This window comes from Solanum dulcamara, chromosome 7 (assembly GCF_947179165.1).
Source record: "Solanum dulcamara chromosome 7, daSolDulc1.2, whole genome shotgun sequence".
NCBI classification, from domain to species: Eukaryota; Viridiplantae; Streptophyta; class Magnoliopsida; order Solanales; family Solanaceae; genus Solanum; species Solanum dulcamara.
Window position 1 is genome coordinate 75,872,194 of NC_077243.1, and position 13,192 is coordinate 75,885,385.

General features: G+C 33.5%; 1 protein-coding gene across 1 annotated transcript; it reads right to left on the reverse strand.

Moving 5' to 3' along the window:
* Positions 1–24: 24 nt before the first annotated feature.
* Positions 25–6,516, reverse strand: LOC129895048 (oligopeptide transporter 7-like). The gene is made up of 6 exons (XM_055970680.1): positions 6,133–6,516; positions 4,868–5,462; positions 2,543–3,112; positions 1,304–1,559; positions 792–974; positions 25–665 (listed from the first exon to the last, which is right to left on the reverse strand). The coding sequence occupies exons 1-6, from the start codon at positions 6,176–6,178 to the stop codon at positions 51–53; spliced, it is 2,265 nt and encodes a 754-aa protein (XP_055826655.1). The 5' UTR covers positions 6,179–6,516; the 3' UTR covers positions 25–50.
* Positions 6,517–13,192: the final 6,676 nt, after the last annotated feature.

Sequence of the window (13,192 nt, forward strand, 5' to 3'; positions counted from 1 at the left end):
GAATAATCAAACACCTCATATAAGTCCAGACACATCATTTCAATGATCACTTAAAAAACTGGGCATCCTTTAACCACAACCCCCTCAGCAGTCGGACATTTAGCCAATGGGCATCGATCTGCATCACTTCCCCACCAGTCAAGCCTAACATGCTCCATTCCCAAGCATAAATACAACAACACCCCCATGAATGCTAATCCAGCATCTAATGCCCCAGATAAAACATAATTGTGACGACTCCACAATTTCTGATAGTATCTATAAACAACAAATCCAGAAAGAAAAGCTATGATGATCCAGCTGTTGTAGTTGACAGAAGTAGCTGGTGGCATATTGATTATCCCAGCTAATAGCACAGGCACTGTAATTAACCTGATCCACTGCTGGCTAGGGAAAGTCTTGTGCGCCATCCAAACAATGACAGGAGCTAAAGCTCCAAATAAGAAGGACCAGTTAAGGGCAGAGTAATGGCCAAGATTTCCAAAAATCCTTTGTGGCCCAATCAAACCCCAGATGACTGAGGCATCATAAAATACGTGATCACCTGGGCAGGTCCACGGGCTTCCAGGAGGAAGCAAAGCCCTGTCACAAATATCTGGGACAGTGTCCATGAGCCACCATGCTGTTCCAAGATGCACTAAAGCTGATATCAACGTTCCAAGAACCTGATTAAAGAGTTCAAAGCACAAAGATTACATCTTGTAGGACTGTTCATTCAATCAGTCACCCAAGATAGTTTCACGTGCCAACATGTACGGATTTACAGATGAAGAAGGAAAAGAAAAGCCAACCTGAGCCATAAACATTGCTCTAGGAGGAATCTTCATGTAATGTCCAAGCTTCAAGTCTTGTAAAAAGGTTAATCCCTGCTTCATGCTGATATAGCCGTACACCTTGAAGCACATGTTAGCTACTGGATAACCGGGGTACAAGTACCCTATTATGTACTCAGTTATCACATTCAAACCAGGAGTCTGTGCAAAAAGACAATGGAAGGTTAGAACAACAAAGAATTTCATGTGGTGTTTGAATAGAAGATAGCTTGTATATCTTCATCTAAGATTGCATTATGCAAAATCTTGATGCTCTCATCTAGAGTATGCAAAATCCAAAACCAACTAGAATGCACAAGGTAGATACCAAGGTAATACTATGCAAGCTTTATTCCTTACGCAAGTACTAGTCTCAGCTTATGTATGGCAATATATCAGTATTCCTAATGGAATAAATCATTGGATAGGATTCGATCAACAAAAGCAATGGATGATTGCAAACAGTTATGAAACAGAATATAGCACATTACTTGGTTTGTGGTAGCAGTGATGACTCCAACCGGAAGGGTGAAAAAGAATGCAAGACCACATGCCAGCAAGACACCCCACCATGGTAATTGGAGCTGCATTTTGTAATATTCACATATAAACATGGTTGCAGCAATATTTACAAGAAGAATGCTTAAGAACCACCATTCAGGAACTTGCTTGTATTTTCTCATGAGCTTTGTGTGAATATCCATTTTCTTCTCTTGGAAAGCAGTCTTGCTCAGCTGCCAGAGATCTCTACATTTCAATATTCAATGAGTTGATATTTGCTGTCGTGTACACTAAAGCTAAAACTAGCTCAATACTCACATTAAGAACACAGAGAATATAACAATGCAAAGTTCCACTATCTTTTTTTTCCCCATTAGGAACACGGAAAAGCTTTTTCCTTCTTACTTCCCTCAACAAGATGAGAAGAGAAAGAAATTCATTTAGTAAAGAATTCAGGGAAATCCCTTTTTCTAATCACATAAAAAGCCCTACTACAAATTTCTGAGCATTGATGTGTTGAAAGCTATTTTTAGCAAGTTTTGTATTACTAGTGTATCCTAATAGCACTTAACTTTTTTTCCCCACCCATTACTTTTTCACTTCTTTCTGGTGACCACTTCACTTTTAATGTAACACCATACTGCAGCTAAGCTATCAGATCTACAGAAATGGGGAAACTTTTCATACTTAAACAATTTAGTCCATCAGCAGCAGCCTTTGAAAATCACGTGGTCTAACATCTATAGCTATCAACTCAACTTTTGCGTAGGACAAGATCTTTTGCCAGTAGAGGAAAGAGGCCCTGGTGAACCATTATAATTAGCTTGCAAATCACTTTTTGATTGGTATGTCGCTTACAAATTATTTTTAATCACAAACTGAAAAAGTGACCCTCTCTGATTCTTTCTGATTTTAATGTTTCAGCATAGAGATCACTATATCGACAAATACAATCTTTGGTAAAACCTGTAACTATTTCAGTTGTGAAGTTTATAATAACCTAGATACTAAGCTCTTCCTGAAAATTACAAAAAAAGGATCATTTTAATCTTTAGTGACAGTTTAGATGTGAAGCGAGTTGCACCAAAAGCACATTATAGCAGTGTAGGAATACAGAATTAGACACTCAGATATATAGAATAGAATATAGACAGAGATACAGACAAAGATGCACATAAATACGCATCCAACTTGCAAATATTTATCAATTGTCCAAGATTGCAACTTACCTTCCATGGAAGAGGAAGACATGAACAACTGTGGCACTGAGACAAGCAAAGCTGAATGCATAAGTCATTGAAAAGAAAGTGCTGAGATAGAGAGGGCCCTCATGATCATATGCATTGAAATCAATATGGAAATTTTGATCGATAATGGCTGAAATGTTGTATTTTTGACCATCTGATGTGAAGAGGCCATCTGAGAATATTGGAAAGGTTTTGGCTTTGTACACATTTGACCAGTACATAAAAGGTGTAACAACATACATTATGAGAAAATATCCAGCAGCAATGTTTGCAGTGGCAAACCATGGGCTAGCTAGTGGGCTTCCGAGATAGGAAGATATACTAGACCAATCGAGTCCAATGGCACCGATTCCAAGACCATGAAGCCCAGAACCCAACTGTTGGGCAAGGACAGAAGTTGGGAATATCCAACATAGCCATGAAAGGGAACTTAGCATCGGGAAAAGGTAACCTGGAAAGACATAGTAAGCAAAGCTACATAAAAAGGCAATGAGGAAGAACTGGTTTCGTGTCAATTCGTTCTTGGCTCTTTCTTCTTTTTCATGAAGGGCCCTGCCATTTAGAAATGAAAACCACAATAAGCATACTAATCATAACAACCACTAAACAGCATTTATGTGTTTACAGTTCTCTCCTAAATACGACATATTTCAACTATTGAACCTTAAAGATTTATTCAACTTCCTCCACCACCAGTAGATTGGAAGTTAGAATTGCATAGAGAGTAAATGGGAATATTGTTGATCCTCCTATAGTTGGAGGGGAAAAAACTCTCCGATGACCCTAATTCATACCAAAAAATACAACTCCTTGTCATCATCACAAATTATGAGGCAGGTTCGACCACTTGGATATAGTATCCTCCTAACTCCTAAGTGTAAAGGAGGTCATCAACCTAGGTCATGGGAATTCTTGATCGCTCACTGAGCCTGCTCAAGTAATTTAAGATGAAAGACTTGCAGATTACATAGTGACTCAATGCCTTTGCGATTACTTCCAACTCTGGTTTGATGGAAGTTATTCTTCATGAAAAATATTTTCTTTGGTTCGTGAATGAAACATATTTTTTATAAAAGAAAATGGAGTATATATTAAGATCAATAATAATATCAGCAAATCAGAAGCATGAACTTTCTTGAGTACTACATATTGATGCCTTTGGTTGGAGCAAGTAATTTTCACAACTGAAGGAAGTGCTTTTTTACCCTTTTGACCAGAAAAAGGATACATTTTTTAGTCGTCAAACACACTAAAATGTTCCCATGAAAAACATTTCTTTTACAAAAGCTTCCTCAGTATCAAATACACAAATGAAAGACACTATAAGGGGTCCATGGGTAGGATGCATAAGAATAGTGTGGTGGAATAGGATATATTCGAAATACTGAGATTAGTAATGCATGAATAAGTTATGCTGGTATTATTTTTATCCACTATTTGGGTAGTTCTTAAAAGATATCATCTGCATTCTTTAGTTTTGTTCCTTTCGGGGCCAATTGTGTCTTTATCCATGTTAATGTATGCATTAATAACCTTGGCATTCTTAATATCATGATTTGCTATGTATTAGTTATACATAGGATAATACCAAATATTGTGGGTAATCGGAAATTTCACTTAAGGGGTCGAAAAATAAAAATGTAAAAATAATGCAGTCTCTGGGAGTCAAACCTTGGACGTTGGGGTTCATTGTGAATGCCTCTAGACCACTAAGTTAACCTTTTTGCATAAAGTTCAATAAATTCGAAATCAATATATATGTATATAAACACAAAAAACCTACTTATTTTTTTCTTACTGAGGGAGTTGGCATGAACACCCTTCCAGACCCATAAATTAAAAAAAAAGAGAAGTATTGAAAACACACTAAAAATCGATGCAAATTATTAGTTTTATCATTGAGCTATTGACAGCTTTAAAAGCATATTTTACCTGACTAACTGAACTTAAATACACACGCAATCTTACAACATGAGTAAAATACACCCTTAAATTCCCACCAAGTTTATGGGTGTTTTCAACACTTCGCTCAGCTTTTTATTAAGAGTCTCATGCTACTACAAGAGTTTGAGACCACTTGCAATGTTATGTGTCAGAGCAGGTGTATATCTATTGTACGCAAACTTTATCAGTTACTCTAACGCTCCCCTTCAATATCAAACTAATAAATACATTATTTTCTCTTTCCCACAAAAGATGTGCGAAGGATAACACTACCTAGTTGTTCTGCCACGTGGCAGAAGCCCAGTTAATATCACAAAATATAGTGTGGTCCATTCGATAAGCTTTGAGTGGATCTTTACGTACCTGAAAAGAGAAACCTGCACAAGATTATGGGGCCACCACATAGCAGCGGGCTCCACCAAATACTTCCGAAAAAGCCCGGCCCATCCAAAGCCCAATACCTGTGTCGTCAGAACCACAATCAACGAAACCCAGAAAGTCAACCTCCTCTTATAGAAAACCTTGACCGCACTGACGATATGAATCGCGTACGGATTTCCGGCGCCGGAGTTCGCAAAAATCGTTATCAAGACATGCTCTTTTACATTGAACGGTCCCGGATTTAACGTGAATTCGAATTTTCTCCCTTTGAAGAACGCTCGATTTGGGATCGCCATAGCCATGAGGTGACCTAATGGAACCACCGCGATTTGAGCGGAGATTGAGCTGATCGAGAGAGGTTCACGGCGGAACCAGAAGAATTGGTTGAGAAATGAGAGGAGAATACAAGCTAGGGTTCCGAGTATCCACATTCGGAATGTAACGACCGGAAGGGATGAGTCGTCGGTGATCGGAACTGTAAGAGCCACTTGCTCGATCGGTGAATTTTCAGATTGCGAACTGCTTGAAACATCATCGCTATAGTTTGAAGATATCTCCTGCTGCTTTTGCTTATCAACTGCAACATTTCCATAGCCATAGCTTCAAAATTGTAGGTAAGTCTTGATATACTAAGCTCTCGCTATGTATCGGAAAAAAGTCAAACCACATGAATGCAACATTCATTAATGGATTCAACTGAACCATTCTCAAAAAAATATTGAAATCCACAATTTTAGGAGTGTAATAGATTCTTAACCATCAAACTTGAATCCTTTGAATCAATTCGGCAGAACTCACTAACTTTGATCAAAATTACATATTTGTGTTGAAGAAATTCACACAAAAACCAATAAATTACCTTTTCTATGATCCAAAAACTCATAAACTCAAAATTCTGGATCTATAAAGTGAAAGAGCAATGAGGAAACAGGAGAAATTGTGAATACTTACTAAAATTCTAGTTACAGGTTCGACAGAACTCTATAACTTTCTACAAAATCGCATATTTATTCAAAAAACCCAATAAGTTACCATTCTGGAATTCATAAACTCAAAATTCTGGATCTATGAAGTGTAAGAGCAATAAGGAAACAGGAGAAATTGTGAATACTTACTAAAATTCTAGTTACAAAATCGCATAATTATTCAAAAACCCAATAAGTTACCATTCTGGAATCCATAAACTCAAGATTCTGAATCTATTTCTATCTATACGAAGAAGTAATAGAATTTGTGAAAATGCTTACTAAGTGGAGTTGAGATTTCTCCATGTGTTTCTTCAGGGTCAATCATGTTTCTCCTTTTTTTCACACCGTATATTCTTCGTATTAGATTGAGCCGCTGAACGTTCCCAAACTATCAAATACGAGTTCAGTCTGTCGAATTCATGTTCTTAGTTCGTACAGAATCTGAGAATGGAATATATCTATACTGTAGAGTTGTTTGACGAGTCAGCAATGGCAGAATTTATTATGGATAATATATTTTTTATTTGTCAAATTGCAAATAAAGAATTAATAACCAAAGAAAATGAACGTAGGCTAAATGCTGGGGCATATACATTTTGGTGTTATTTAACATATATCTAACATGTTTAACACCCCCTTTCCCTTTTCTATTAATGACCATGGAATACGAGCCATACAATTGAGAAGAAATTATCTAGTGTTGTTGTATTTATTGAAATTTGAACGTAACACGAACACATACACACACCCTTCTCACCTCATTTCTGCGAACAATAGGGGGCAAAAAGAAGGGGGAAGGGTTAAATTGGTCCGAGTACATAGTTAAAATCGAGCCATTTTGATGACCACCATTAGTGAAATCAAACAAAAAATTATAGATGTATTAGCTTTTCTATGATAATTTGATTTGTGTGCATCTTAATTAATTTTATAAGATACTTATATTTTTTATCATTAATAAATAATAGGATGAGGTGGCTTTGTCTATCCGGGCTCAGATACAAGGGTATTCGAATGAGACCGAAAAATCGATCCGAACCGATTTAATAAATCGAAAACCAGCTCAGTTTGGTTTGGTTTGATTTTAAATTTTTAAAAACCAATAACATTTGGTTTGGTTTGGTGTTACCCATAAAGAAAACCGAACTAAACCGAACCGATAAATATGTACATATTTAAAATATTATATATATTTATATATGTTTATTAAACCTTATCTATTTTTTAACTTCTTCATAAATTAGGACCATTCCAAGAAAAAAGTCTAGTCCATGTTCCCCAAGCCCATTTATGTTTAAAGTAATAAAAACCCCTTACTGAATAATTAGCATAAATAATTTTTTCCCTCGTTAGATTTTTAGTTCCCTCTTATTTCCTCTCAAACCCTGTAGACCTCTATTCTGCTCTCAATCACTCACGATAACAATTGAGTGCAAGAATCTTTAATCCCTGTAAATCTGTAAATTTTTCTTTCTTTTACTTTTTTTGGTTACTTTTTGCATGTTCTCTATTCTTTGTTTGTGTGATTATTTTTGTGTCTTTGAAGTTTTACTTGAATGAATTGCTTCTCTAGTCTTTCATTTTGTGTGTGTTTTTTATTTTATTTCTCTGTTATTTTAGATTTTATCTAATGATTTTGAATTTCTCTATTTATTTAGATTTTCAGATACTTTTTTTCAGATGGAAACTACAACTATTCAAAAAGAGGTGGAGCCAGTGGAGGTAACCAACAAAGTATCTCCAACTACTTTGTTGGAACCTGAGCTTGACGGTGATAAAACTCGTGATATTACTCTCAATCATGCTAAAAAGCGGAAACAAACAACTATTTGCGACCCTGATCATAGCCTTGTGAGTAGTGACAGGAGAACATCCGGCGTTTGGAAACACTATACTGAATATCTTGATAAATGGGATAAGAAAAGGGCGAAATGTAACTACTGTACTAGTAACTTTGCTTCTGAAAGTACGAATGGGACCTCAACGCTATGGAGACATTTAAATGAGGTTTGTCCTAATTCCCCTCTTAGAATTATTGATAGAAATCAATCAAGAATCAAGATAGTTAAAAAAGGGAAACAAGCATATAGTACATGTACTGTAGAAAAGATTGTGATTAACGTCAATGAGATTAGGAGAGCCATTGTTGAGTTTGTCATTATTGACGAACAACCTTTTAAAGTTGTTGAAGGGGAAGGTTTTAGGAGATTAATGGCAGTTGTTTTGCCTAATTTTCAATTACCTTCTCGCTTGACTGTTGCTAGACAATGTTTGAAAATATATCAAGAAGAGAAAGAAAAGCTTAAAAAGCTTATTTATAATCAACGTGTATGTGTTACTAGTGATACGTGGACATCACTTCAAAATCTAACTTATATGATTGTCACTGCTCATTGGATCGATGATGAGTGAAATCTGAAAAAGAAAATTCTCAACTTTTTTCAAACATCAGATCATAAGGGTGCAACAATTGCTAAGGGGATTGAGGCGTGCTTATTTGATTGGGAAATTGATAACATATTCACGGTGATCTTAGATAATGCAACTGCTAATGATTCTGCAATTAAACACTTGAAGAGAAGAATTGAGAATTTGAAAGGATACATCTTAGGAAATGAGTTCTTACATGTTAGATGTAATGCTCATATTCTAAATTTGATCGTGAAAGAAGAACTCGGTGAACAAAATGAGTTTATTTCTCGGGTAAGAAATGCTATCAAATATGTTAAGTCCTCAGCTGGAAGGTTTGATTCCTTTAAGTCATTTGTCGAGAAGGTTAAGATTGACATTCATGGTCTTTTGACTTTAGATATTAAGACTGGGTGGAACTCCACATATATGATGTTAGATACAGCTGTAAAATTTGAAAGGGCATTTTCAAGAATGTATGATGATGATCACATGTACCTCAAGTATTGTTTAGAAACAAATAATGTGGGAGGGCATCCATCGATAGATGATTGGAAAAATATTAAAGTTTTCATTAAGTTCCTTGAGATTTTCTACCAAGTAACTTTAAAATTCTCAGGAACTTCATATGTTACTTCCAATTCTTTCTTTCATGAGATCTTTAATCTTCAAAAGATAATTTGCAAATATGTTCATAGTGAAGATTCTATTTTGAGTGGCATGGCTAAAAAAATGGAGCTTAAATTTAACAAATACTGGGTACTTTTGAAAGTATGAACAAGTTATTATTCATTGCTGTTGTTTTGGATCCTCGATACAAGTTGAAATATGTGGAATATCTGTTTAAAAACTCTTATGGTTGATTAGTGGGAGCCGAAAAATTGAAAAAGGTGATGGATACTTTGAGTCGCTTATATGATTACTACACGAGTTCTTTTTGTGGGATTCATATCGATAAAATTGGTGGTCGAACAAGCTTGAATGATGAAATTGATATCATGCATAGTGACGAGATGTGACAATCACAATGGGAGAAATATTTGGCAGATGAAGACAATACTGAAAGTAAATCAGAATTTGAGAAGTACTTGGTAGTTAATTTGGAAAAGACCAAAGAGTTAGATATTTTGGCTTGGTGGAAAGTTTCTTCGACTAGATATCCAATTATTTCTAGGATGGCAAGAGATGTTCTTTCTATTCCTATTTCTACTGTTGCTTCTGAATCAGCTTTTACCACCGGTGGTCGGATTCTTGACTCTTATCGAAGTTCTTTATCTCCAAAGACAGTAGAAGCTCATATTTGCACTCAACAATGGTTAAGATCAACTTCCAAAGAATGCAAGCTTGAAGATCTTTTAGAAAAAAATCAAAAACTTGAGATAGTTGAAAAAGGTAAATTTACACATTTAACTCTTTTGAATGTCTTTTATGTTTTGAAAAGTTTTAACGCCTACTTTGTTAAACTTTCTTCTTCTTTTTTTCAGAATATGCTGGCACAACCTTGAGCATTGATTAATTTGGATGTTGCAATTAAAATTCGTAGTGCAACTGTTTTGCTCTTTGGTAGTTAATTTTCAGGTTTTTGTTGCTGCTTCACCTGAAGTACTTTTGGATTATTCTATTGACTTATTTTTTGTATTTAATCACACTTTTATGCAAGCAATTAAGTGATTTTTCTCTGGTAACAGCTAGGTATATGGTTCTTTTGTGTTGAATGTTGATCATTTGGAGAACTATTTAAAGACTTTGTTATTTTTTTCAACTTGATTAATGAAAAAGTAATGTATATAATTAACCTTTTATGGGCTAGCCTTCGTAATTTTGTTGTTGTGGAGGTTGTACTACTATGCAGTAGTTGCTATTTTCCTCGTGGTGGAAATTTTATAATTTTTTTCGAAGCTATTTATGCATATGTTGCTGTGCTGATCCGTGCTTTCAGTTTTCTTTCAAATAGTTTCATCTTGGAGAAAGGTAAAGTAGCAAGTTTTCTATTGGCCATGGCTGGAATGCTTCAATTATTCATGCAATAGTGAAAAAAATGATGCTTCTTGAAGGATTTCTTTTTGTTCTAGTGGTTCCTCTTCTCTGATTCGGTATTGAACTTGGACAGTCAAAACAGGCTGTCAATTTTTTATTTTTGAAGTCATTTCCTTCGTGGATCGTAAGAGTTGAACAATCCACCAACTTATGAATTTATGTTACTGATATTTTGTCATTTTTAGAGCTTATCATTTTAGCTTATATACTTTAGAAGAACATCAAACATGTTCCATTCAGGACATATTCAAGTTTGTTATTATTCGAACCATATTTGCTTCTCTCTTATAGCTCTAGCTTAGACTTTAGATGATAACTTATTTAGCTTATATATTTTTCTTCTGTCCTCACTATCTCTGAACGAGTTCAAGTATTTTTGAAGATTAATGACAATTATTTTAAAATTTTATTGATTTGCAGTATGAAGGTAGTAAATAAGTTTGTCAATTTTTTTATTATAAAATATATTATTTAAACCCGTAAAAAATGAACCAAACCGATTAAATCGACAAAATCGATAAAATCGAAACTGATAGAATTTATACTATAATGATTTGGTTTGATTTAGTTTAAATATTAAAAAAAAATGTCTTAATTGATTTATTTTAGTTTTAGCCAAAAATCGAGTTAAATCGGACCATGAACACCCCTACTCAGATATATAAAAGAAATCATCTAGACTTTTTTTATTTTTGTTCAAAATTCAATCGAGACAAAAAAATATTAAATGATTCTTTTCATTTGTTCTATCTTGATAGACAGAGTTATCTGGTACATGTTGCTGGTTCAATGTGGGTCCGCCCCAATATATATATATATATATATATATATATATATATATTAATTAATTAATCCTTATAATATATTTTAGCAATCATGAATGTGATCTATTAATCAATAAATGACTTGAGAATTATGAGATTTTTTTTTGATAATCGTATTTTTTGGGCCAGTTTTTACGCACCTCAATTAATTATACAGAATATCTTCCGGGTACTTAAGCACCTATTGATCTTGTATCGTACTATGTATGTTTAGGGTTGTTCACAGTTTTGGTTAAAATCAAAACCAAATCAGAAATTTAATCAAATCGAATAAAAAACCGACATTTGGTTTGATTTGGTTTTAAATTTGAAAAATCAATAATATTTTATTTGGTTATGATTATAGTAAAAAATAACCGAATAAATAACCGAACCAAACCGATAATTATATACATAAAATTTATAATTATTTATATGTATAATATTAGCTTTTCATAAATAATTAAAGATATTTTATACCTTTTAATTATTAATTTAATTTTGATCTACTTATCTTTAAGGCTCATGTCTTAAAAGAATATGTCCAAGTTCAACAATCCAAGCCCAACTTTAAATTCTAATAAGTCGTAAGCACTGAGCAGCATATGTCCAAGTCCAACAATCCAAGCCCAACTTTTGATTATATTATGGATTCTCTAGTTAGTTTAGTTTAAATATGTAATTTCTTTATTTTAATTGACAAAGTTGTTTGTATTTTGAAACTTCTGTTTGACTTGTTCTTTTAAATCTAAACTGTGTTGCAAGTTTGGTCCACCTGATTTGCCATCAGCATGTCTTTCCCTCAATATGCAGCAACGTTCGCCCTTGTGGTTGTGAGAAAAAAAGAGATTAATAAGAAATTTGAAGAATGTAGGGAGAGAATATTTGAATTGTCCCGGCTAGTCATAAACCGAATAACCGAACCAAATCGAATCAAACCGACAATAACCAAACTGGTGGTTATTATTTTACTTGGTTTGGTTATGGTTTTAGACATTTAAAAACCGATTAAATTAATTTGGTTATGATTTTAATCAATAACCGACTCAAACCAAACTATGAACACCCCTATGTTTATATAGAAATTTGAAAGAATTCTATAAAATTAAACAAATAGCACCCAAATAATAAATAGTTGATTGGTAGTGATTGTTTGTAGTTGCTCAAAACTCATTATTGGATCTATTGTGTCTTGAGATCGATTCCCACTATGGCTATTTTTAAAATCTTAAAGACCAAAACTCTTCTCTTTACTTATTTATATCATTTAGACTTTCTTTTATTTTTCTCTCCCTATGCCGGTTGTTATTTTTTCTCTTTCTCAGTTGCTTTCGCTGTCCTTTTGCTAAAAAAAATTCTAAAAAAACTCTTAAATAAAATTAAAAAGTCCATTATCCAAAATAATATTTATTGTAGTTTTTTTTTTTTTGCTATTGTGTTTAAATATGATTGTCTTTTTAGACAAGTAATAAGATTGCTTACTTGTATTTTGTGATTGGAATATGAGGAAGCATTCACGATCTTAAAATTTTAAATCCACCACTATATATATATATATATATATATATATATATATATATATAAAATTATCATAAATTGATTTAAGATTATTATAAAAATTCATAAATTTCAAATCGTATGAATCTAACTCCAATAATAGGGTTAACACACAAGTATCCTCCTCAATTATAACCAAAATTGTTAGGACACACCTTAACTATACATGAGTTATATTACCCCCACTAAATTATTTTAAAGTGTAATAAACACACCCTTCAGTACTAAGGTGACACAAAGAGTGTGTTCACTCTCTTTGAGGCAAGTAAGAGACGAAAAAAGATATAAAATCTGACTAATTTGGACACATGTCCATTTTCAATTGAACATTTTCATTATTAATTAATACACATAAGTAGTTAACATTATAACTTAAGTTGATATCTTTTTAATTAAAATTTCTTTTTTTTCATTATGAAATAGAGCCCAATTTTATCCTTTTTAGAAATATAAATATTTTTTCACAACATACTTAAATTGTCGGTGATCTTTTTGCAGATATTTCATCAATTTGTATAATATTGAAAGAATTT

Coding starts and splice junctions, on each gene's coding strand:
- LOC129895048 (XM_055970680.1), bottom strand. CDS start 6,178: ATGATTGACCCTGAAGAAACACATGGAGAAATCTCAACTCCACTTA. Junction 5,463..6,132: donor AGAAATCTCAACTCCACTTA/GTAAGCATTTTC, acceptor GAAATGTTGCAG/TTGATAAGCAAAAGCAGCAG. Junction 975..1,303: donor TCACTGCTACCACAAACCAA/GTAATGTGCTAT, acceptor CTTTTTGCACAG/ACTCCTGGTTTGAATGTGAT.